The sequence below is a fragment of the Cimex lectularius genome, unplaced genomic scaffold (genome assembly GCF_000648675.2).
Source record: "Cimex lectularius strain Harlan isolate CLEC.00 unplaced genomic scaffold, Clec_2.1 scaffold67, whole genome shotgun sequence".
NCBI classification, from domain to species: Eukaryota; Metazoa; Arthropoda; class Insecta; order Hemiptera; family Cimicidae; genus Cimex; species Cimex lectularius.
In genome coordinates this window covers 119,828-147,282 of record NW_019392738.1, presented here as the reverse complement: position 1 = coordinate 147,282, position 27,455 = coordinate 119,828, and the positions used below count along the sequence as shown (strand labels likewise).

Here is a 27,455-nt window from a genome sequence, read left to right as displayed (position 1 = left end):
CAAATATTTCAATTTTTTTTAAAATTCTAATTCTAACATGTCAACAAATTAAAACAAACACAACACTCGAACAAACATAGAAGTCTGGTCACATTCACTCCCCCAGAGTCNATTATTATTATAATTTTAAAACCTAGCAACTTAGTATACGATCATACGACCATTGAATATTTTCTGCAATTATTAAAATTAATTTGGAAAATGTATAGTTATTAATAAAAACACTTTATTATTATTTATAGATTCATTATTTTTCGTGGTCCGCTTGACCAATTAATAACATTCACATAATTAAGGTTTTGAGTTGAGATAAAAAAGTCAATGTCACGAGCGGGATTCGAACAAGACGTATCAAGCCGAAGGTCATGGGTTCGAATCCCGCTCATCACACTGACTATTTTATCTATAGTGAATTAAATTATCTATAATAGTGAATTTAATGAATTAAAATGAAGTATACTTCACTAAAGCTCTCCGTGGCCATTTCATTTGTCGCCGAGAATCAAATAGATTACACGACATTTGAAAAATGGCAAAAAGGAGGAAAAATTCAAAAAGGTGCGGTTGAGATGGGAAGTTAGTGCCCGATGGGATGGAAGTCACGATAGTTCAAGTGGTAGAGTAGCGGCGTATCAAGCCGAAGGTCGTGGGTTCGAATCCCGCTCGTGACACTGACTTTTTTATCTCAACGTAAAACCTTAATTAATTGAATATTATTTATAGAGCTGAACAACAACAAACATACACGTATGTATATATATTTCTCCAAAAACACTTTCTTCTTGGAATACTTCATTCTTCAACTTCCCTTGTCTTGTATAGAAATATATAAATATATAAAAGTAACGTGAAAAAATTCTAGCCCAAAAACGTCTTTAAAAAAGTTTCACTCTCTTTATTTCCGTTAATTGGTATTTAATTGTTATAGGGTATTTTATTGCAGGTATTAAAAGTTAATGTATATTCAATTGAAAAATGGCAAAAAGGAGGGAAAATTCAAAAGGTGGGGTTGAGATGGGATGTTGGTGTCCGAGTGGATCGAGGTCACGATAGCTCAAGTAGCAACGGCGTATCAAGCCGAAGATCGTGGGTTCGAATCCCGCTCGTGCCATTGACTTTTTTATCTCAACTAAAAACCTTAATTAATTGTTAATGTATATTTACGAAATTAGCCAAATATTAAGACATATGACTTAAAAGCTGGGAAAAAGCAGACTTCTTTGGTATTGGATCCAAATGTATTAAAATTATCGAAACAACGTGAAAAACGCCTAATCCCCTAAAAAATATTTAAAAACAACTATTTAATCTCAAGAATTAATGATTCCGTACATTATTTTATTTGAGTCGTCCTGCTTAAGTAAGTCAGCTTACTTTCGATGTAGGCCACCCTAGTCAGAGGGCTGATCCAAAGAATAGGTGACCACGGAGTACTGTCTGTAATTATTAAAATTGAATATTAAAATTGATAGTTAACAATAAAACACTTTATTATTTATAAAGCTGAACAACAACAAATATAGGAGTACATACCCCAAAAACACTTTCTTCTTGGACTACTTCATTCTTTATCTTCCCTTGTCTTGTATAGAAATACACAAATATTTAAAAGTAACGTGAAAGAATTCTAGCCCAAAAACCTCTTTAAAAAAGCTTCACTCTCTTTATTTCCGTTAATTGGTATTTAATTGTTATAGGATTTTTTATTGCAGGTATTAAAAGTTAATGTATAGTCCATCACATATGACTCAAAAACTAGGAAAACGTCTACTTCTATGGTCTTAGGGACAAATATACTAAATTATGGAAATAATTAGAAGTAGAATTAAAATGGTATTTATGTTATAGTTATTCGGAAATCGTGAGGTGTGGTCTGGTGTGATGTAGGTTTCAGAAAAACATTTTCTTTATCGTGCGAACGTTTCTATCTTTATTGAGATCATCTTCAGGGCTCAAAGAGTTTGTTTTCTGCGTAATTGGCCATTCTTGTGTGCCGTGTAGAGAGTGCGTCGTGTTTATGTAATAGATTAATCCAATTTGACTAAAAATCTCATTATTTGCAGATGTATAAATACTTATATTTCTCCCTAAAACTCTTTTTCCCGAGGGAATGCCTGCTTTTCTGAATTAAAATAATCAAAATGACAAATTAAAAAAAAATAAATAAATAAAAATTTTATTTAGAAAAAAATCAGACTAATTATTAATTAATGATTCCGCTTATTATTTTATTGGCTTAGTCTTATTTAAATAAGTCATCGTCTATTTGAAAGCAGGCCATCCTAGTTAAATAGATGATCCAAAGACCAGGGAAAAGATCAACAATTCACAGATGGACCAACAATACTTGACGAAGACGAACTAGTGGGTCCGGGAGGCGTCGCTTCGTCAGGGTGCGCGCGTCCTCCCTGACGTTGGAAACATTATTAGTCGTATAATTTTATTGTAGATTATGATAAGAAGGGGGATGTAAGTCGTAGGCAGCGGCGGGCGGGGTGGCCGGCGGTCGGGCGGCGGCGGGGGTGGTGGCCGGCCGAGGGCGAGCGGCTGAGTTGTTTAGAGCGAGAGGAGGATAGCGCGGCTGAGTCGGCGAGGGCGGATGAGTGGGGGCCTGGCGCGAGAGAGACATCCGACGCCGGCGCCACGGGTGGGAACGAGACAGAGTGGATCGGTTAGTCGATACTCCACGTGGAGTCGGGCGGTAGGCGTGTCCCTGGTCCCTTTTTCCGCTCCTCATTGGCCCTGAGCCTGTGACGTTTCTTTCCAGGGAGAACCACGTGGGTCCCTCTTGTTACCGACACAACATTAGGAGGAAAAGTATCGCCCAGTAAGCACCGAGTCGGTCCGCCGCTTTCCTCTTTTTGCCCCGACGCTTATTTTCTTACACGGCGAGCTTTTTTCAGTTTCGATCCATTTTCCTCTGTGTTCTCGTATTCTCGACGGAGTGGCGACATCCCGGTTTTGTGTGTGCGACGCTTTTGAGTGTCCTGTGTGAAGGTTTTTGGATAATGAAACTCCGCCGCAGATGATAGACGAATAGAGGGACTCGGTGTAACAGGTGACCATGTATTCGGCGCCCGCGAGGCATCCAGCGTCAGCCGTAAGTTCATTTATCACCAATTACTATTTTACTGAACAACACCGGGAAATTTATTATTTATATATAAACATAATATTTTAAGCTTTTTTTGTACGTTTCATAGTCCAAAACAAAAATCTACACTTTCACAACATTATAACCACCATTTAGTAAAACTTAACTCACCCTCTTTTGTTCTTTTAAGTTAAACAAATGAATTCTGCTGTTGGAGAATCTCTCATAATCGATGTTTTCTCTCTTTTTACGTGTTATTATCGCATAAGGTAATAAAATATTATGCTATTGATAAAAGGTCGGTTTGGTGTCTTAATTGCGTAGATCTTAGAGCGTTTGAACGACAACATAACCTATCCGAGGTAAAACCTTCATGACTGTTTCCTTCTCTTCAATACGCCCGGGTAAACGCAGCGTCCCTGGCTGTGACGGCTTGACGTTGAAACATTATTAAAAACAATTAAATCTTTTTAGAACGATAAAAAATATGTTGTCATCACAGGTTAGAAGGAGCGTGAGGGCCGTAAAATTCACCCCGATTTTAAATTTTTCCAGTCAGCCTTTCGATATTTGACCTGTTTGCCGTTTATGTCGAAAACACGGTTTGCGGGGGGGGGGGGTTAAACGGCGAGTCGGGTCGAACGGCAACAAAGGACGGTGACGACCGAATGGCACTCGGTGAGATTGGAAAAAGAAAATAATGGGCTTCTTGATCCCCGCTCTCTATAAAAAAAAAAGAAAAAAAAACTGGCGTCAGCCTTTTTCCCCGATTTCGAGTATAAAACAAAAATGCATCCGTAATACAAGAGGGATTTCCCGTCTTACGGATTTTTTTCATCCTAAAGATACAAAACGCCAGGGTTCAAAATTTAAACTAGCACCAAAACAAGTACACAAATCTCGCGTATAAACAGGAAACAAGGGTAACTTTAAATTTTAATTAGACACACCAGGGGTAATTTATAATTAAAAAGTGAAACTCAGTTGAAACCGCAGGTGCGTTTTCAATTACACAGTTGTCGGTGGAAAACAAATGACTCATCGAGATTTTATAATTCGTTCGCGGTTTAAACAATTAAACTTAGTTCCCAACAGTACGCTTATTTTGTTTAAAGTTTATAGAAAACAGATCAGGGTGACAGACAGACGTCAAATCTATTTAGTTATTATATTCAGGACATTTTATCAACGTAAGATTTCCTGAAGTGTAATGATGATATTTGATCCTTACCGATCATATTGTTCTGATACTTCGCCATCTTCAGTGTGTCTGTGATTCTGTTTAGGCTTGACTTAACAGACCCAGTGAAGATGGGGAAGTGATCGAACGGCTAAAATGATAAGTAACGACCAAATTACATCAGGAGAATGGTAGTGAAAGGATGCGCCATTTTTTCTCTTAATATTTCTCTTTAGGATCTTTATCTCTTAATCTCAGACAGACGAGTTTCAGCATTTGGCCATCATCAGTGGTGGTTCTGTGTGATTTTCGTGAATACAAGACTTTTTATAAGTATACACTGAAGAAGGCCAAACGCGTCTGGCAGACAAACCGAGCAAGAATAAGCCATCATGATCCGTGATGTCCAAATTTGAAAAATGATCCAAACTTTTTTTGAATATAGAGAAATGTTTACACGGTGATCGACTGCAATTTGCTTGTGTCTACAATCTATTGGTTAAGGAAAATTCGTAAACTCATAAACCCTAACCTTACCTAACCAACCGTAAACCCATGTTGATCTGTCAGACGTACCTCTTGCCATCATCAGTGGTGGTTTCACGGCATTACCTATTAGTTATTATATACATTGACTAGTTTTGACATCTTCCTTTGTCGTGAGATTTCTTCCTGTTGTCTGCGGGATGATGAACTGTCATTTGAGATGTCTTGCCGATCTTCTGGTATTTCGCCATCTTCAGTGGTGGCTCTGTGTGATTTCAGTGAGTCCCTTTTTATAATTCAAAGCGAAGAAGGCCAAACGCGTCTGACAGACCAACCCAGCAATGACAGGCGGACCAAGATAATCGGTATCGACCAAATTTTAAAAATTATCCAAAATTTCTTTTGAACAGAGAGAAATGTTTACACGGGGATAGACTGCAATTTGCCTGTGTCTACAATCTATTATCTTTGATTAAGGAAAATTCTTTAACTCATAAACCCTAACCAACCGTGAACTCATGTTTATCTGATGTATTTCAACTTCTCGCCATCTTCAGTGGTGATTTTTATAGTATTACCTATTAGTTATTATATACACGGGCTCGTGGTGCTATATGTCTTTGTTTTGAGATTTTTTCCTGTGGTCTACGGGGTGGATGAACCAGTAATTGATCTTTTCAGATAAATTTGGTCTTTGGTAATGAAGGTAGTAAGTAAATTCGTAAACTAATTTTGATATGCCAGACGTATTTCAACTTCTCGTCATCATCAGTGGTGGGTTTTATAGTATTACTTATTATTGTATGCATGGACTTGTTAAGGCAACTTTTGCCTGTCGTGAGATTTCTTTCTGTGGTCTGCTAGGTGATGAGCCTGTCAGTGATCTTTTCAGATTAATTGGTCTGGGTACATCGCCATCTTTAGTGGCCTGTGTGATTTCAGCGAATCCAAGTCACTTTTTATAAGGGCACACTGAAGAAGACCAAAGGCGTTTAACAGACCAGCCGACCAAAATGATCAGTAACGTCCAAATTGCATCAGGAGAATGGTTTCCTCTCGAAGTATGCACCGTTTTGTTCCCTTAATATTTCATTTTTGGATGTTTAACTCTTGACCGGTGTCAGATGTTTTTCTGCATTTCGCCATCTTCACTGGTGGGTTTCTGAGCTAAAGCGAAAAAATTGTATACACTGACAAATTGGATTCAATCACCATGTAAATAAGATTTCTCTGAATCCAAAAGAAAGTTTGGTTGTCACCGATCGTTTTGTTCTGTCTATATTGGACTGATAACGCGTTCCGGCATTTGGCCATCTTCAGTTTGTGTTGGTTATAAAAAAAGACGACCACTGAAGATAGTGAAATGACAGTCCAACCCAGCGAATCTAGGTATACCACAGGAAAAAATCTCACGACAATGGCGAAAGTCACTTCAACAAGTTCATGTATATAATAATAAGAAATAAGATAAAACCCCTCAACTGATGATGTCGATAAGCCGAAACACGTCTGAGAGATCAAATCGGTCCATCTCCCTGAATAACACAGGAGGAAATCTCACGACATAAACAAATGTCACTTCAACAAGATATGTGGTAACATAAACCCAGAATTGAAGATTGAGAAATGCCGAAACCCATCTGATAGACCAAAATGTTCGGGCCAAACTATATTAAAAATAAGTTAAGAAAATTTTCTGACAATAGATCAAACGTAGCTCATGAATTTTCCTAAGAGACAATATAATAAGATTGTAGACAAATTGCAGTCAATGACGATGTGAAATATTTCTTTCTAACCAAAAGACGTTCCTGGATCGCTGGGATGGTCTGACAGATGCGTTTGGCCTTCTTCAGTGAGTCCGCCTTACAAGAGACTTGACTTCACGTGGTATGACAGGCCAACTCTGCGAGGATAGGCGGACTAAATTGATTTGATCTGTAACGACCAAATTTTAGGTATTTTCACGCCGACAACATTAATAAATCTCATCCATCTATCTATCAAGCTTGAGTTTAACCATTTAGCTTATGTTAAACATAGCGCAGTGTATGTAAAAAAATAGATTCTTTTGCCCGTTTAGATCTATTATTTGTAGACCTTGGGCTGAATGAAGTTCTAATTTCTTATGATTTTTTTCTCTAAATGGCATCTCTCTTTAAAAACTGTTACCAAAGTGGGTTCAAGCCTCCCCTACAGAACTCCCCTCCGTTTTATAAAAATAATTTGTCCCTTATCTTCTCCCCCCGTCGCTATAAAAGAAATAATGACTTTTACGAAACTTAACGCTTGGGGAAAAATACAACAGAACGCTAAAATTAATCATCGCAGGAATATATAACCGACAGATTTCCATAACTGCAGTTAGTTCTAATGAGAAGAGTATTTTACATTGAGAATCAAACTAGATCATTTGTTAAAATATTTATTTCTTATTTGTTACCCACAAAACTCTGGTTAGACGTAGATACAAAACCAGTAGTTTATTTTTTAATAATTAATATAGACAAGCAAGAAGCTTGCGTCGAACATATCAATTGTAGTTATGCTGATTACTAACAGTTAAAATTCTAGAAATGCCAGAGTAAAGTAATTATATTTTTGTGTTAGATCTAAGAAAGGAAGGGTTTTCGACTGTCGTGAAAGCTGACATTGAAAGTGATTAGGCTTAATAAATTTGGGCTATTAATTTTGCTATTGATAACGCTATAAAGGAGAAGTGAATCAGTTGGCCTCCCCTCATAGTTAACAGGTTTAGGGTTAAGTACATGTTCATTTTTAGGGGGATTTTTAATTTAAAAGAAGCATATCTTAAAAATTTAATTTGAACTCTTTCAATTTTGACCCAAAGGTACTTTTGATAGGGTGACCAGATCATGCATAGCATATTCTAAATTACTACGAATTATTGAAAATAATTTTTTTATTGTCGATATGTTTCTAAAGTGTTAAGTATCTCAACAATTCCTCACAATTTATTAGCTTTATTAGTAATATTGGTCACATGCTGGGAAAATTCGAGGGCAGTAAATGTTAAACTAAGATCTTTAAATGGGTTCAAAGTTTGTAGGTGAAATTTGTTGCCAAAATAGGATGAATTTACTTTTTTATTACATCTAAAAAATTGTTATTATTTTATTTATTTATTTTTTTTTTTTTTGAGCACCTATCAATAAAATATAAAAGGCGATTTGAAGTGTTTTTGTGTCTTAATCATCATTAATCACATGGTACAGCTTGACGACGTCAGCAAAGAGGAAGAAGGTGATATTCCTCAACTCAGAATATTCAGAAATTCAGCAACATTATCAATAAAGATCAGAAATAATAAAGGACCTAAATGAGAACCCTGGGGCACTCCGGATTTTGTCGATAAATTTAGAAAAAATTATTCATTTTTACTTGAAGCTGTCTACCGTGCAAATAACTATGGAACCACGACGATATTGGTCCATGGAAGCCAAGAACACTTAATTTTCATAAAAGCAAATTAAAATTGACAGTGACATGCTTGACGGATATCCCTGTCAATCACGCCACCTTGTTTATTGTGGGATAAAGCATTTGGTATAAAATTTTCAAACAGCAGGGAATTTGGTTGATATGTGAGATCGAAAAACATGGTGTTCGGGTATTATTAATTTATTACAGGGAGTAGCATAGACAAAATTTTCGAAAAGTTTAGCAATTGCAGGCCGATGGACGATAATATTAATAACCTCTAATGGACAGACAGATTTTAGAATGGGTTAATATAACTACGTTTCCATTTGTCTAGAAAAATACGGAATTCAATGACTTGTTAAAAATAGGATGTAAAAGTAAAGCCAATGTCAGCTATCTTAAGAAGAACAGAATGAATTTTGTCTGGTTTTGTTTAATTACAGTTTAATAAAATTTTATAAACTAAACTGATAAGCTTCAGAAAGGAATTATTTTGCTTTTAAAAGATGGTTTAATCATTTGATGATTTCTGAGCCCGCATGTTATCAAATGTTCTTTAAAGAACTGGTTTTTCAGTCAGTTTAAACTTTTGATTCATGAAATAATGATCTTTTTATGCTTGATCTATGCTACAAATTCTTGTCCAATGTTAAATGACGTCTTTTGGCTAACTCGGGTAAAATTCTTTTGCCCCCCCGCCAAAAAAGGCCCATTCATTAAGAGGATCTTCTGTGTGAAATTGCAATCACGATGTATAGAATATACTCTATACCAAAAAGAAAGGTAAAATTTGGTCGTTGCCGAATATTTTGGTCCGTCTGACATCTGACAGATGTTTTTCGGTATTTCACCACCTTGTGTCTTCCTTGTAAAAGAGACGTCACGTCTAAGGAATACACAGACCCACCACTGAAGATGGTGAGGTGCCACAATACGCGTCTGCCTGACCAATTCAAGGAGGATAGGCAAACAAACAAGATCTTGTCATACAGTTTTCGGCTTCTCGCCATCTTCATTGGCTGATTTGATGGTATTACATACATGCACCTGTTGATGAGGATTCCTCCGGATGAACCTGAAATTTGTACTTACCGACAATCTTGACAGGCTATGCTCTTGGGTTGTTCTGTCTGACGCGTTTCGCATTTGGTCATCTCCATCTTCAGTGTTGGGTTAGTTTATCTTTATTTAGTAACACTGAAGATGACGAAATAGGAAATAGGTTAGGCAGACCAAATGTCAGTCCTTCTCTATGAAAATCTCACAACAAAGGCAAAAGTCTTAACAAGTTTATGCATATAATAATAAGTAATAACCACCCACCGCTGATAATGGCGATTAGCCTAAACACGTGTGAAAGATCACAACGAGTTCGCGTTGTCTTTGTCATGAGATTCCTCCTGTGATCTACGCTGGTGATGAACCTGTAATTTGTACCTAACGGCCATCTTGATAGGTAAGATATGCTCCATCTATCTCAGGTGTTGGGTTTGTTTCTATTTAAATAGTCTCACTGAAGATGGCCAAATGACGAAACTCGTCTGACAGTCCATCTCAGCGACAATAGGCAGACCAAAATGATCGGTAAGGATCAAATTATTTGTCTTAGTGTTGTTTTATCGTATTATTGTTGTTATAATACACCGACTCATGTCTCTGGCAGACCAAACCGGCCAAAAATATGCTGACTAACAAATAATCAGTCACGACAAAATCACAGCTCATCCCAACATACCTCAAGTTTAAAATCTTACAATTACTAGTCTGAAGTTAAACATCTTTCCCACTTATTCTTTCGATTTTCTCAAAATATCTTCGTTATAATTCTTGTATCATTTTACCATGAGTCTCGGTTTCAGAAACAGGGGCAATACCGAGGTTTAATGAGTTGTGTGGGTCAATTTGGGGAGAAAGTTCCGGTGTGGGAAATCCCATAAAACATTCATTGCAGTATGAACTTTCGTTTCCTCCTGTTAATTCCATCCCTCAGCTTTCTTTCGTGACCTGTTCGATTTTTCGCATTCCGCACTTGTGTCTAAATGTCAGGGCATTAAAAGTGATGACTTAACAGCCAAATATTCGTAACTGGAATGAAAGACTTATGAAAGTGCTTTAAGTAAGTAAAAGAGCAAAGAAAGCTCAATAAATAAATAATTGTTGTGCAAATCCTTGGGAGTATTGGTTTCAAATAATCAGATAGCTCCTATATACAATTGAAGACGTATTTCATGTCGAATTGTTGATTATCTTAGTTAATCCGCCTGATATCCTCTGTTACACAATGTTTCTTCCTCAGAATTAAATAATATCGAATATGATAATACATTGTATTTGCTCATAACTGAGTTTTATTCTTCTTTTTTCAAGCCACGAATAGAATTTCAGCTCGATCCGTCTTAAACACAAAACTTCAGGTTTTACTTTATAGGTTAAGTCATTATGTCAATATCGATTTTGTTGTTAATATTTCGACATATAAATATTCATATAGTTCGAGGGTGACGAATCACTCAACAGCACAAATAACGACGGAGGAAATTTGAGGTATGAAACACTCGGTCACTGATTGTGTCAAACCTTTATATATTCGTCACAATTAGTCATCCTTCCGTTTTATATTAGACCGAAAGCTTTGGGGTAATTATTAGCTGAGATCATAGCTCAGTTTTAGAAGAAGAAGAAAATAGATGTTATGCTGGGGCTTTGGGGACTCCTTTGACTACCAGAACAAGTCCAAAGTTTGACCCAATTCTTGCCAAAAAGAATATATAAATAAAGATTTAAATGTAAGAACATAAAAATAAATTAAAAGCATTAAATTAAATAAGAAGGCGGAAAATTAACCATCCTCGGTGTTAAAATGTAGGGGCAGGAGGTATTCAAAAAGGCGGGACTTAAAGGTAAAGCAGTAAGGTGTAACTTCTAGAGGTTGTAGGAACGGATCAGGAGCGATTAAAACCTGTGGATTTGTATGTTGGGAGAAGAGCTAGTTCATGGTAACCATGGTACTATTAAAAAGTTCGCTGGTGAGTCCCCGTAGACCGAACAGCCAATCGAATTTGAGAAGAACTTGCGAAGATCAGTAGTTTGCGGGTGCTGATTTGGAACAGTCGGCTTGCTTGACGAAATTGGGTGGAGAAGCAACAGCGGGAGATTTGGGAAATGTGGGGTTTCCAGGATAGAATTTGACCAAAGATGATACAGATGGATACAAGGAGGTTGGTTTGAGAAGGGGATGGGATCCAAACAAAACAACCCGAGACTTATGGATATCGAAAGAGTATATTTTCAACGGCCCAGGTGATGGCATTCAGGTCTTCATGAACTCGTGTGATAGTGATTTGAAAGTCATGAGATAAAAATCAGAGAGAGATTTGGACATCAACCGTCTAGAGATAGGAGAACAAAAGTGGGAGGCAGATACGAGAACCTTGAGGTACACCAAAGTGAAGGGCATGACAGCACCCATGCCTGGTGGCTCGTCTGGAATGTGTCCTATTTGCGAACTTATTCTGTACTATATACTAACTATATGTGTACTATATATCGTAAGGTGTTTTTATAAAATACCCACTACTACGAAACTGTCGTTAACTAAAAGCAACTTTAATAAATTTTATTAAGCCTTTTTATGATTTCGAGTGATAATGAATTTACGTAGAGGATTATGATAGTCAAGGGTAGTACTTATGTAGTAATACATTTTTCCTTTTTCGTTATGTATTAACTCCAGAATATTTTAATACATCCTCTCTTCGACCTCACAGGCTGTGAGGAAGAAATGAAACCGTCGAAGAACACTGCAGGGGAAGGAAATTGAGTTTAGAAGGAAAAAGAATGGTTTATGGTGTCAACGGTTACTAAGATTTTAGTAGGCAGCTATGTCAATATCAGCCTAATTTTGGGGTCTCAAACAAACACATTAGAGCTGTTTGGTTATTCTTTGAATTCTTAAGAATCCTCCGTCGTCTTTTAGTGATGCTTAAATAGGTGTAGTACGTTCGTTGTCTCACCACATTAACGATGTTATTTTGTTATCGACCAACTTTCATACACTCCGAATTTGAGAATTTATTGGGTCCTTGAATTAATAGACTGTATTATACGTATGCCAAGCTTTCGGCTATTTAGTTGGTTTTCCTCGGGACACTGTACCTATATATCAATAAAACTAACAATGTAAGAAACATTGAAAGTAAAAGATTTAATTTTTTGTTTAAAACACCTCTCTACACCTTTAAAAAGTCATTTCAAAAGTGTAGATAATTGTTTTAATTAAAAAAAAGTCAGTAAAGAGCAAGAAGCTTATTTTCTTCAACTCAGAATATTCAGAAATAATAAAGGACCTAAACAAGAACCCTGAGGCACTCCAGATTTTGCGTCGATAAATTTAGTCAAAGAATTATTTACTTTTACTTGAAGCTGTCTATCATGCAAATAACTATGAAACCACGACAATATGGGCCCATATAAGCTCAGAACATTTAATTTTGGTAAAAGCAACTGAAAATTTACACAATCAAATGCCTGACTGATATCCCTGTAAATCACGTTACTTGTTTATTGTGGGAAAATACATTTAGTATGAAATTTTCAAACAGCAGGAGATTTGGTTGATTTGTTAAATTAAAAACCATGTTGTTTGGGTATTATTAGTTTATTACATATGGGTGGACAGACTGATTTGAGAATTGGTTAATATTATATTTATATGCTAATAACTACGTTTCCATTTGTCTGGATTAACCAGAATTCAATGATTTCTTAAAAATATGATGTTAAATTGAAGCCCATGTCAGCTTTCTTAAGAAGAACAGAAGGAATTTTGTGTAGTTGTGTTTAATTAGAGTTTAATAAAATCTTACAAATCTAAACTTAGAAGCTTCAGAAAAGTATTAATTTAGTTTAAAAGTATAAATTACTAGTTAAAATTTAAATTTTTTATTTAAAACACCTCTCTGTAACTTTAAAATGTCATTTAAAAGGTGTAGGAGGGTGCTTTAAATAAAAAATTTAAATTTTTCACTGGTAAAGGTTCTTGCATTGTTATTTTTATTGATAGCTATGTAATTGCCTTGAGAAAGGCCAAATAAACAGCCGATAGCTTGGTATATGTATAATACAGTGTATCAATTCAAGGATACACGATAAATTCTCAAATCCAGAATAACCATATCGTCTGCGTTTATTGAATTGTCTGCTTGCAGTGGTAGCAATTAGCGAGAATACCGACAGCTTAAGACAAAATGTATTATAAATGTGGGATTTTATTTTATAAATGTTATCGTCCTCGAAGCGAATTGTTTTCGGAATCGTTAGATTATTGTATCACATTCTTTGTTATTGTTATTGCTTTAACACAATGGTTTGTTATAAACAGGCGAGCAGAAACTCGATTATGACCTGATGGTCTTAAAACATTGAACGGAAGTGGTTGATACGGTTTAAACGAAATTCAATTTTGACACCGTTTTGGTTTTTAACTTTCATGTTTTCCGAAGTATCTGCTAAGATTCTCCGGTTTCGAGGAGAAAGCCGATCTTTAACAATGACAAAGTAATCGAATGATGCAACGTCTATTAAATCTTTTGCCGGGCAATCTCTCTTTCTGAAACTATACAATTTGAAAAGAAAGTTTATCCCGTCGAAGTAAAGGTCTGATTATAGAAAGAAAGAAGTGAAGAACCCAGTCATTATCGGAGGATAAAACACAACTGTAAACAGTTTGACGAGGCTTAACAAATGTTGACAATGCAAGAGAGCAAACAAGAAATTTGTTAATGTTTATACAGTTATCAATAATTAACCGACAAGGAAATGTCTCTTTGATCTCCCCCCACTGTCTTTAATCGTGTTTGCTTTAGATTCGAGAAACTTAATGGGCCACCTAGGTGTCCGGATATTTGCGATTATCGGCCTTATCGAATCAATTTTGCCATGTAGACTTGACGAAACTGGGCGAACCTGAGGGCACACTTTACGCCATTGTGTAGGGATAAATGGGACCGGGGCTTTTACCCGATCCCTTTCCATAATGGACTCGTTGGTTCATCTTGACCTCAATCTTTGTTTCTTTATTCACGGTTCGTTCGCTTGGCATTTTTAGGACGATTCCTTATCTCACTGCTTGCCAAGGGTCAACTTAGAAAAAAATCAGTTTCCGTCACAAATTTAAATCTACTTTTTGTCATTTTTTCAAGATAATTTTATATTACAATGCCACATATTTTTGTAAATTTATGTTTTATATTTTATAGAAACAATTAAACTGGAGCCTTCATTAAACGCCATTTAAACAATTTTAAACATTCAAATTGCGATAGCAACAACAAAAACTGATTAATAAACGATAATGCCTAATAATAAATTAACAGCGATCATGCTACTAACATAAAAATTTAACAGAATTTGTTTTAAACATTTAGTTCTTTCAAAGATTTCTCGATGTGCGAGGGGTGAACCTGAAATGTGGTTACCGATCAATTTGATCTGATTATCCTCGCTGGGTTGGTCCTTCAGATGTGTTTCAGCATTTCCCCACCGCCTTCTTCACTGGTGGTTTGGTTTATCTTTATTTAGTCTCACTGAAGATGAAATGCCGAAACGCGTGTGTCTGTACAACCCCACCAGGATAGTTCAAAATGGTCTGGTCTTTCTTACGGGTTTCGGCTTCTCGCCATCTTCATCGTTAGGTTTGGTGGTATTACATACATACACAAGTTGAGGTGATATTTTTCTTTATATTGAGGTTTCCTCCTGATGAACCTGTAATTTATCCCCACCGACTAGATTGGCTACGGGCGGTCTGTCAGATGCGTTTCGGCATTTGGCCATGGTGGGTTGACTTATATTTATTTAGTCTCACTGAAGATGACAAAATGCCGAAAAGCGGCTGATTGAACAATCCAGCAAGGATAGGCACACCAAATTTCAACAGTCCAAAGAAGGTTATAGACCAGTTAGCAGTTAATCACAATGTAAATAAATGTTCCTCTATACCCAAAAGAATGGTCTTGGTATCTTGGTCTGCCTATGCTGGGAAGGTCTGACATTTTATAGGAAGACCAAAATGGTTGGCAAAGACCGAATTTCAAACATGGATCTTTGTTAATAACATCGCCAGGTAGAAAACGGTACTTGAACAATTTCAACAATATTCATTCAATTATCACATGACCAAAATCCAGAATGAGGCCTGATCTGGGATCTTGAAATGACAAAAGTTGAGTGCAGAATTTTTTGTAAAAGTTTCTGCCACCGCCAAATAGTTGTGTAAAGTGATGACAGGAAAATATTTAGTTAATTTCCATTATTTGGAATTTATATCAAGAACTATTTGTTTTGAAGGTTAACTACTTGCAACTATTATTTTAAGGACTTAAAACTTCAAACCCTTTTAGTTTAGTAATTGTAATAATACGTTGTTAATTAAACTCCAACTAGCCTTCAGATATTGTTCTTAATGTTATTATGTAAACTAAGACAAAACTACGCGAAACTATGTTTGTTATGATAATTCATTTGACTTTCGAAAGTTCCACAGTACGAGGTTCGCTCAATGTCCATCTAAATATGATTCTTACACACTTCCTCTAAATCTTTTAAGTTTCAAACCGGTTTTCTTTCATTTCTCTTCTTTTTTTCTCGTCTTCCCAAATCGCTGTCTCAGTTGTTTTTTTAATCATGAGGGATTGGCTATGAGGCTAAACTTAATTTAATTCAAGCTAACACGTAAACGCGATTAGTACAAGCCAGGAGGTAATTATGTAATACTTTTGTTGAAAATTTATGGTTGTGTTTGGATGAATGTTTACTTTTAGAAACCTTCCATTGCTATGTTTCTGCTCGTAAAACGGATAATAACTTTGAACCGAGATAACGATGGAAATGCATCGTCAAATAAAGGATATACTGATTACTTGTTTAAGCTCAGGTCTGCTCACGCGTGTACTTACATGCATGTACAGAGTTGAGCCTCACTTCATGCAGTCCATTGGAAATTCTACCTTTTGGGTTATTTACAATAAATGGCAGGCATCAAAAATCACCTCCCCGGGTTGGCAGACCATACCCTTATCCATCCAGCCGAGGATGGGTTCGGGGATACCAACGACTACCTACCAACGGTCAACGCCACAAAACAATCAGTTCATAAAGCCAAACCAATTCATCCAATAAAGGATATGGTATCACTTTTAGTAAGTTTGAGGTTTAGGCACTTAAAAGCGAAGTGTTGTTTTTATTATGCGTTGCTGAAAATTTTGCACTCGAATCATGTGTTCATCACCTAAGCATACTACGGTGATCACTACGTCAATGTTTGGCGAAAAAGACTATATTCAGGCTATTTAAACATCGATCTGATTAAAGAAAGGCTTGTACATTTTAAGGAATTTCATCCGTATGGCATAAGTGAAATATCATTTGAAAATTTGCGCGTAAATAATTATTTTCTGATTCTAGAAATAAGAAAAGCACTCCATCACGTCTTATGACGAGAGGGCTTTTACTGGGTGAATTTTAATTGAATGTGACATTAGCATTTCAAACAAGGAATCAGCAAATTGTTGAGCGTCTCTTGTGCAGGAAGTTCCAAACTCGATGTAACAGAAATTATCGACTTCCTCGGTGTCGTTTTGCAGAATTTGTTGGTTTATTAAGAACAATTTGAAAAAAAAAAAAATCATTGCATATGGCATTTGTTTTTTGATCCTCCTTTTCGGATTTGTCTCTGGATATGGCTGATATGGATTAAGCATTATATTTACCTAGGGCACCTGTTGGTTCAAATTATATTTAGAAATTTGCTTTCTACATATCGGGATATTTTTAAAATAATTTCTTGGATCTCGCTTTTATCAGCAGTTTACCGTTTTCGGATATTGAAACATAAACCAAGAACAAGTTAATAATTGACCGAACCGGGGTGAATTGGTCTCCGGTCTCTTGAGTAATTAGCATGAATTCTACAATCAATGAAGCATGAGAAATTCACATAATTGTCCAAAGCGAATTGCGTGCTCTGGACGTGTTTACTTAGCCAGTGAAAAGGCAAATATCTCCAGGGAAGACGAACCGGTAAATTCATAACTTCCCTTCCATCGCGTTTTGAGAAATCGTTTATTTGTCATTAGGGGTTTAAGGAAAAAAAATATTACCAGTATTAACAAATTTAGGAAAAGGTAAATCTCGGGAAATTAGCAGGGAGCGAACCTGACGACCAATTGGTTGGAAGTAAGAATCCATTATGTTCTATGTAAGTTACGTCAATATATCTAAGTTTTTTTAATAGTTTGAATAAAAGAGATTAGTGAGACGAGAAAGGAAGACGTTTATTTAGCACCAAAAATTATGAGCAGTATATCAGACATTAATGATAGATTACAGGTTGATTAACCTCAAATCTGCACACGTACATTCTCGCATGAACAGAATAGAGCATATCACTACTCACAGTCCACCGGCAGGCCTCGAGAATCACCCTCCCCGGGCGTTGGCATCCGTGGTCATACCTCGGTCTTATCCGTCCAGCTGCCAGGTGGGGGTCCAGGGGCTATCAACAGGTCATTTCAGCCAACGCAGTCAGTTCCTAAAACCAAATCCAGTCATTCTCTCACTCACTCTTAAATACATTCTTTCTTATTTACATACCATTCTCTCAAGGTGATGGAGCACTCGATATTCCTTTATCGCCTGTTACATCTATTATACAATAACTAACCTAATAGAGGATCGATGGTGTACTCAGTATTCTGCTAAGGTCCCTCTCACACTACAGATTCTCGCTAATAAATACATTCACTCTCAACAGACACTAAACTATCATCACTTTATACAATAAAACAGCCTTTTTTCCTTCAAAAATCGGAACAAGGGACCCAGACACCCCCACGATTGTCCTATCAGGTGGGTTTCCTACATGCTCTCTATATGGAGCCAAGGAAGTGCACAATTCAATTAGGTGGGACATACGCGAACTAATTTATGAAATGAAATCCGTATTTCTAGTTTCTTATATAATTTATTGTCGTGAAAGGAACTTGTTTTTTTAGGAGTAAAAATTATAGGCCGTACATCAGTCATTAATGATTGAAGCATCGTTGAAATAAAAGTTTCCAATCTCTAAATGACATACCATGGGTTTGTCAAGCAGACTGGGTACTTCAGCTTCCAATGACTGTGTTAGCTTTTTCATGTTTACAGAATACTTTGAAATAGGCAGGTAGGTTAGAGGGGGAAAAACAATCCTAAAACAATGTGCATACATGTTTATAATAAGAACCAATTGTCAAAAGAAAGACGTTTGAAATAAATTTGTGTGTGTGTTTTATTATATTTTACATTACTTTTATTACTGTTTATGTCAGAGGTGTGTTTTGCCATATTACTTGAGTGTATAACGGAGAAACGCTTGGAATCTTCAGAAATAAAGCCTGGCATTAGTATTTCACCGAAAAATATAACAGATTTGTCTTGGTCAATGAAGTATTAATCTACCTGTTGGGATGTTGTCAGAGTTTTGTGGTTATTCCATCTGGGCCAGGACATTATACAGGATCGGAGGGAATAGTAGGTAGTTCGTAACCAGGGCCAAAGGGTGGCTACAATTCCACCCCCTCGGTGATAATTGACAAGATAATAGTGAGTCAAATATCATCGGTCCCGTTCTCTATTTGAAGAGGAGCCCCACGCGAGCCATGGTACATGGTTCAAACCTATCATTTATTTTAACATAATCTAAGGTTAAAACGTTTTAAGAGGTCGAAAAGGAGGGTACATAGACATTGACTGTCTAGTTTCATTATTACTCTAATATTCGAGCTTAATATTTTAGACTCTAAGCTTTTTAATTTGATTTTTCCTCCTTTCTCAGCAGAAGTAAGCAGTAACATTGAAATTTCCCGTCTCGCCAGTAAAGGCATCATCCTCGAATTGATAAAAACAATGTAATTACTTTTTCTTAGATTTCATTAAAGGCTGGTGGGGGAGCAGCGGTCGGATCTCATCCTTTCTTATTGTCCTAATCCTTAATCCTTTTCATCATCGCTCCCTCGACCTGCTTTTATTCCCTGGAAGGAGAAAAAGTTTAATTTTCCTTAGGCCCTTTTTTGCTTTATGGATTTTTTCCCTTGCAGACCTGTGCACGTTTTTAACGCTTTGATTAAACTTGGCCCAGAGAAAAACGGAGTTCAGAATTTCCGCCCAGCATAATGACAGAATTCGTCATGGCAACTTGGAATTTATTGTTTTACTTTTGGAACAAGTTAAACATTTACTGGCTGGAATACTGAATGTGCTTGCATACATTGCACTTGATGCTTAAATTTTTCCGACTGCTAAAATTAAGATTTTTTTCAGGGTACATTCATTCAGGATTCAAGGTTTAATCAATAAGGTGAATAAACCTCAAAAATATATTGTATTTTTTAAGAATGACGATTTTTCAAGGTGGTTAAACATTTTTTTTTAAATTCACAACGATTTGTGTTTAATCATTTGTGTATTTTTCCAATTTTTTTGAAATCGTGTTTAATTAATTACATTGCTAGCTTGGTGGTGAATGAAAGGGCTGTGGGTTTGGGGTGTGCAAGTTAGAGCGGGTGGAACGTGTGGCCTATTTATTCCAGCCCCCCCCTCCTCACCCCTAATACAACCCCTGTTCTATTCACATGTCGACTATAATATCGTATAACTCCCAACCCTCAGTACAAATCTAATGGTGTCTTTTCAGTAGTAGACCAGAGAAAAAAATTGTAGCAAAATAGCTACGAATCGTTCCGATAGGGTTTGCTGAACTTACTGGGTGCTTAGAAAACATTGTTTTTTTTCCACATCAACTCATACGACTAGTCCGCACATAAAGCGAAGGAGTCATTATTTATTCAATGGGGTAAAAGAAAACATGCTGAAGTTCACAATGTGCCTCCTGGTAGCACCCCCTGGTTTTCTTTTGTCGTCAGCTCAAAGGGTCATTGGGAGAACTTTTACTTCTAATTACCCACAATTATTATTATAATCTCGATCGCCATTGTGCCACGGACAAAGGGTTTTCCCTTTCACGTCACAAAATACTGACAGTAAAAAATCTGTCCCATGTCATTTAAAGGCGACAGTATATAATAATAGCGTACAATTTCATAGAAAATTAAAAATTAAAAAATACTCTTAAAATTTTTATTTTATCTAAGGGGAAAAATGTAAATTCAAATTCGGTTCTGGGTCCTTTTTTCAAATTGTTTTTAAAAACTGTTTTCGTATTTTTCATTTCAGGTACCCTTTCCCGTTATCTAAAACTGGTATTCTTCTTTAATCCGTTTGGACATTTTGATGAGCTTTTTCCTCCCTTCTAAAGACGATTGTTTAATCGGTTTAGACGAATGGGGCCTAACGGTTTTTTTGTACTGTAGATCCAGTAGGATTTAAACCCTGTGATTAGAGAGCCAGCAGGTACGGCCTAAAAGCTGGTTGTCCCTTTGTGTACGTTACAAATAAATATATGTTAAAGATTTCAATTTCTTTTCTTTACAAATTACCTAGAGTGAACTGAGGACAAACGGGTCAATCTCAATATAGATAGATAGTAATACTTTAGTTTACAATTTTGCGCACATTAAGGATTTTTCACATTATTATAGATGATTCGTGCGATTATCAAAAATATTAATATGGAACTCGAGAGTATACGGCTGTTCTGCACCAGATGGAAGTTAATTAAGTTTAACATATCTAAAAAATCCATTATATTTCGTGGTCCGATTGATCAAATAACTTCTTTCAATTAATTAATCTTTAGTTGAGGTATGATAGGGTTTTGAAAAATGGCAAAAAGGAGAAAAAATTCGAAAGGTAAGTTGAAATGGGGAAATGGTGTCCTAGTGGATCGAAGTTACGATAGCAGCGGCGTATTGAGCCGAAGGTCATGGGTTCGAATCCCGCTCGTGACACTAACTTATTCGTTTCAACCAATATCTTACATAAAGATATTTAAAATCCTGATGCATTCTTTTTATGAAGCGTAGGCCCATTCTATCCCAAAACCTTTTCTAGATGGAAAATCTTTTTTTGATCTAAGGCGGCAACCAATTTGGAGAACACCCGACTTCTCGTTGGCTAAGGTGCAACTATTTTTGCTTAGGAGGGAATTCGGAATGTCATATAAAGCCACTGCTGAAGGAAAAATCGAAAAGTATTGGTGGACATAACATCAAAGCAGCATGGATAAGAAGTCTAGTTGATTGGAATTAGCTATAGGTTCGTCACTCTGCAAACCTAAAGACTAAGTCTCTCATGTAAATCTGATTTTCTATTTTCCAAGTTATTACTTGTTATTGTACTTCTTTAACATGATACACGTCTTTACAAAAGACTTGATCTGAAAATTGCCTTTCTGATTTTCCTAGCCTCTTCGTTCTGTTTTTAAAATCACATAGGTCTTGTCTTCCTGGTTTTTTACACTAGACATTAATGTTGTTCTAAATTATATAATTGAAATTGTGCACTCCTTCTTGGAATTGATATCTCATCGAGTTGCGATTCTCTTACGTCTTCTCCTTTCAAGATTAAATAAGGAGCCCCTCAAGGCTCGATTCTGGGTCCTACATTGTTTTCCATTTATATACAGTGTGGTGATTAGTGACAGTTTGTCGGTGATTATTCGGAGATCGTGAGATGTGGTCTGGTGTGACGTAGGTTTCAGAAAAACGTTTTCTTTATCGTGCCAACGTTTCGATCTTTATTGAGATCATCATTAGGGCTCAGAATGTTTGTTTTCGGCGTAATTGTGCCATTCTTGTTTGTCGTGTTGAGAATCGTGAAGAAACTACTCGTTGGCTAAGGTATAGCTGCAAGTACTTTCAGTTTTGCTAAGGGGGAATTCGGAATGATTGAACACAAAAGTAAAAAATGCAGAACACAGAATGAAACCTCCTGGTTTAATTTTGAAAGAAGAAAAACAAAAAGAATTATGAAGGACCACACTATAAGATCTTATTCCATACCAACTACTGGAAAAACAGAGGTATAAAACACTTTATACGTGGAAACTTTTTATTAGTTTCAATTCCAAAGTATGCTTCTAGTAGTAATCTTTTGATATTGGTTATTTATGGTTTTGTTGTTTCTAGTTGTTTCTAGTTGTTTAATTACATAATGCTATTTATCTGAATCACGGTGTATGCATTCTGTTCTGTGATGCTGGTTTATTGCAGATAGCAATTCATGAAGGTAATCAAGGGTTGGGGGGTTAGGCAGAACTTAGGGGGGGGGGGTTAGGCTGTTATTTTTACCAGACTGGAATCTGAAAGATGTATGGTTTTAAGAATGAAAGAAGTGAAGCTGTAAGGTGTGTATGTAAACAGATCTGGCGATGTTTCTAAGTACATCATGTTATTTTGGGTTGGAATTGGTAATGCAGATAATTTACGGACAAAATATAAAGACTTTTTGCTATTGAATCAAATAGCGTAGCCCAATGTCCAATATGTATTGCAAGCAAAACACCTTGCATAAAAAAAGAACTGTCTCTTCAACTCGTTCTCATTTTGGCAAACTTGTGCTTTTTGAAACAGTTCTCTTAGACATCAAAACTTTTAAACTCGGCCATTCCCTCTGAAAATGCTACTAATAGTTTGCTTATGTTTGTTGTTCAAAGGAGTACATGTTGGTGAAAAAGGTGCTTAAAAGTGGGTTGTCCCTGGGTATTTTAAGTTATAAATATATATAAAGATCGTTCTCTTTCTCATGTTGATATTTTTGGTATAGTCAGGTATCTTAGACCTAAAAAGTTTTAAAATATGTCACACACTCTTAACATGCCATTGGTCTGCTTATGTTTGGTTGTGGTCCACAAGAATATTGGTGAACATCTTGCGCCAACATCGCTTTTGCATTCCTACTTCATCCCAGTTGTAAATTTCACAGAGAGATGGTTTCGGTTTAGTAATGGATGGGCGCCCCTTCCATACTGGATTATCGGAGGAACGAGCTCCGTGTTGGAAAAGAGAGAGACCGGGTGGAAAGCTGAGTTATGTGAAGCGCGGAGAGAGAAGGACAATGGATGAAGGATTTACTGCCCAGCTCAGCACAAGTCACAATGATGGTAATTATATCTGGGACCGGGAGTGCTCGGAACAATGATTTACAACCATAGATGAAGAAGGAGGCGGTTAATCGGTCCCTTTCCTTTCCCATTGCCAGAGGAATAACGGAAAATAGAAACTCGAGGAAAACTGTCCTGCGTAATTCCAAGAAGAAGTGTCTCTTTGAATTATCAATTTTTTTCTATTTTAGCGTTCTAAGGTTACTTTTAAATCAACGGGATCTCGATTAAACCGCGAAGAAATGTAAAAAGGACACGAGTCTTATTTTATCTCCTTTCATCATTACTCTCTAGGTTTAACCATATTTGGTAATGCTTTGCCATTGTTCAATAATATTCATGCACTGTGGTCCTATTTCACCACAATGACGTATTTTTAAATTTTTAAACATAATCAAACCTAATAAATTCACTTAAGGGAAGGAAATTTGCAGGGCTCTAGAAATCTTTTGTCGAAGGGCCGTTGTTAAATCTTGTGGGTCCATCTCCGCGTGCCCCCTCGAGGACACTTCTACAAGAAGACACTTAACCACGAGACACTTTTAAAAGCTCGACGCGAAGGAGGGGAAAAAGCACTTCATAATGGATGGAATAAACACTTGTACAGTACAAAAACCCCCTTTCTCCGCTTCCATCCGTTCTCCCCTTTTATGGAACTTTTGATTGCGGCGATTTCTTTACTTTTCCGTTTCGATAATAAAACCTGATTTCTATCAGACTTTATCTATAAAGAAACATAAATGTAATTTACTCCTATCCTAGAAGAAATCACGTTTTTTTTAGTTAATAAAAAATAGAATTAAAAATCTGTCATTTTAAGTAATCTTTCCCTTCGGTGTTTTAGTTTGTCAGATGCAATTCGGCATTTCGTCATCTTCAGTAGTTTGTTTGTGTATGGTATAGTCAATCTCGATAATACAATAGCTAGCTGAAGATGAAGGAAAGCTGAAATTTGTCGGACATATCAAAGCAGCATGGATTGGCAGAATAGGGAGATGTTCTTCATTCCGCAAACCTAAAGATTATAAAAATATGAAATTATATTGAAGCATGGATAAGAAGTCTAGGCTGATTGGACTTGGTCTTAGCTGTAGGTTTATCACTCCGCAAACCTAAAGACTATGAAAATATGTAATTATATTAAAATATTGATGAACATATAATAATAAATAAAGCCACTGCTGAAGAAAAAATCGAAAAGTATTGGTGGACATAACATGATAGCAGCATGGATAAGAAGTCTAGGCTAATTGGACTTGGACTTAGCTGTAGGTTTATCACTCCGCAAACCTAAAGACTATGAAAATATGTAATTATATTAAAATATTGATGAACATATAATAATAAATAAAGCCACTGCTGAAGAAAAAATCGAAAAGTATTGGTGGACATAACATGATAGCAGCATGGATAAGAAGTCTAGGTGATTGGTCTTAGCTATAGGTTCGTCACTCCGCAAACCTAAAGACTAAGTCTCTCATTTAAACCTGATTTTCTATTTTTCCAAGTTTTTACTTGCTATCGCACTTGATACATGTCTTTACAATAGACTGGAACTGAAAATTGCCTTTCTAAACTTTCTAGCCTGTTTGTCCTGCATTTAAAATCATACAGGTTTTGTCCTCCTGGTGTTTTACACTACACATTAATATTGTTCTTTATTACATAATTAAAATTGTGCAGTCCTGCTTGGAATTGAGATCTTATCGAGTTGCTATAATTCTCTTACGTCTTCTCCTTTCAAGATTGAATCAGGAATACCTCAAGTTTCGATTCTGGGCCCTACATTGTTTTCCATGTATCTACTGCTCATCCTAGATGATTTGTGCGATTGTCAAAATTAATATGGATCTCGAAAGAATAAAGCTTTTTTGCACCACTTGGAAGTTATAAGTTAACATAACTTAGGCATGATGTAATTTTTTAATGAAACGTAGGCCCATGCACTCCCAAAAAATTTTCTCGATGGAAAGACTTTTGTTTGGACTGAGGCGTTAATTTAGTTAACATTCGGCTCCTCATTGGCTAAGGTAAAGCTGCAACTAGAGTACTTTAAGTTTTGCTAAAACTTTTTATTAGTTTCAATTCCAAAGTATGCTTCTAGTAATCAATTGGTATTGTTTATTTATATTGTTTGTTAGTAGTATAGTTGTTTTATTAGGTAATTTTATTTATCTGAACCGATTTTTTCATGTTATTAGCATATACCCCATGGCATGTGTTTTTTTGGTCTATTTCCCACGGCATTTTCCGTTTCAGATAAAAACAGATTTTCAAATCCTCTATTGCATTTATGTAGTGATATGTCTCCTTCTTTACATTATTCTTATTGTTATAATACAGCTACAATTTTGAAAACAAAATGTTATTATTTCATTGCGACGGTTTTTGTAGGATGTTTTGTAAAATTTATATATATTAAATTAATCTATATTTGCTTGGTGGTCATAATTGACCATATTAATTATTCCAATTAACTATTTTTTATCTAAGGTTTTTCATCTCAACCGAAAACTTTAGATAAAAAGAATAATTAATAGGAATAATTATATATTATTTTGTTTTTTATCATATCAGAATCTTCACCGTTCTCGTTATTACCACCGATTTGAACAGTTTGTCTTCACTAGATTTTTAAAAGGATAAAATGACGTAATAATTTCCATTCTGGAAATACCTCAATTATAAACTTGAGACTTTAGGATTTAGATCCAACAAAAAGCCTAATGGCCGTAGTGTTTTTACATTATTTTCGAATGTAATCGTAGTAGTTCTTATATTGTATTATGTATTTTAATATTACAGTTGTATACCAGGACACAAATAAATTTTGGGTAATGAAAAGGCAGACTCAGTATAATCCTTCAGAAGAAGATCTGCAAGACCATATAGTCTCTGAAAGTATTCTTGGGCTAACAAAAACAAACAGAATCCTCCATCAAATTGATCATAATCATCACATTTTGTTTTGAATCCTATAAAAATAAGATACAGTATTTAATACGATGGAGGTTATCATTTTGTATACTTTCAATTAATTAATCTTTATGTAAGGTATTGGTTGAGATAAAAAAGTCAGTGTCACAAGCGGGATTCGAACCCACGACCTTCGGCTAAATACGTCGTTGCTTTACCACTTGAGCTATCACTTCAAGTGGTAGAGCAGCGGCGTATTTAGCCGTAAGTCGTGGGTTCGAATCCCGCTCGTGACACTGACTTTTTTATCTCAACTAATACTTTACATAAATATCAATTAATTGAAAGATGTTATTTGGTCAATCGAACTAAGAAATCTGATGGATTTAATTTTCAATACTGTTGTCCCTGTTCGTTAATATTTGGGATCTTGTTGTAATGGTATGTAACTTTTTGAGAAATGATGAAGAGCGCATCTGCCCTTGTTCCGTCGGTTTATTTTTCTCAGCCCTTCGACCGAGAATAGTTCCAATAAATGTTCAGTCGAACCCGCATTTCATTACACCCTGGAACTGTCACATCACTTCCTGACATCGGGATACGGGCTGTTTAATTGGACGGATTCCTTTCATGGATCGGTGGACGCGGCAGTTTTCCCCTTTCCAGGGCCTCGCCGGGTACGGATACATGAGGCTTTTTTCCTCTCTACCTGGGCTGAATTTGATGTCAGCGCCTTAACTTACTCGCAGTTCTTTTTTTAACAAAATTTAACATAGTGCATCATTAAATTGACTTATAAGCTTTTTTATAGATTCTCTTTGTTTGGATTGGTCATTGAACTTGATTAAAATCTTGCACCTATGCCTTTTTTTTTAAATGTAACCATAAAAAATTTATTCATCTTTCGAGATGGTAAGATTCATTAAAATTCGGTTTTTCCATCCATTCTATCTGTTATATAATATGTGCTGTCCCACTTGAAAGTCCATTTTTTAAATTTTTATTATAGCTCTTTAAAGAGGATTAAAGAGTTATCTGTTGATTTACAGGCAAAAAATTAACAATTTGTAATAAACACTTGTTAATTCTCAATTTAATACCACTGTTTGTTTTCCTTCGGGAAGTTTCATTTTAAACGTGGCGCATTTTTTTCGCGAATTTTGAATAGTTTTTTTTACTAGCTCAAACTCGTTCTCTCTGCTGGTCAAGCTGAACGGAATATTAAGCATGTCGGTTAA

General features: G+C 36.0%; 1 protein-coding gene across 8 annotated transcripts in view; it reads left to right on the top strand.

The window, feature by feature from the left end:
* LOC106668411 (protein groucho) overlaps positions 1 to 27,455 on the top strand; it is a 194,656-nt gene that overhangs the window by 77,175 nt on the left and 90,026 nt on the right. The window contains exon 1 of one of the 8 annotated variants that reach the window (XM_014397120.2): positions 2,711 to 3,100. The exons of the other annotated variants lie outside the window; for them this stretch is intronic. Within the exon in view, the coding sequence (XP_014252606.1) occupies positions 3,065 to 3,100 (36 nt within the window). The 5' untranslated portion in view covers positions 2,711 to 3,064. Of the gene's footprint in view, positions 1 to 2,710; positions 3,101 to 27,455 lie in introns of those variants that run through there. 8 annotated transcript variants of the gene reach the window in all.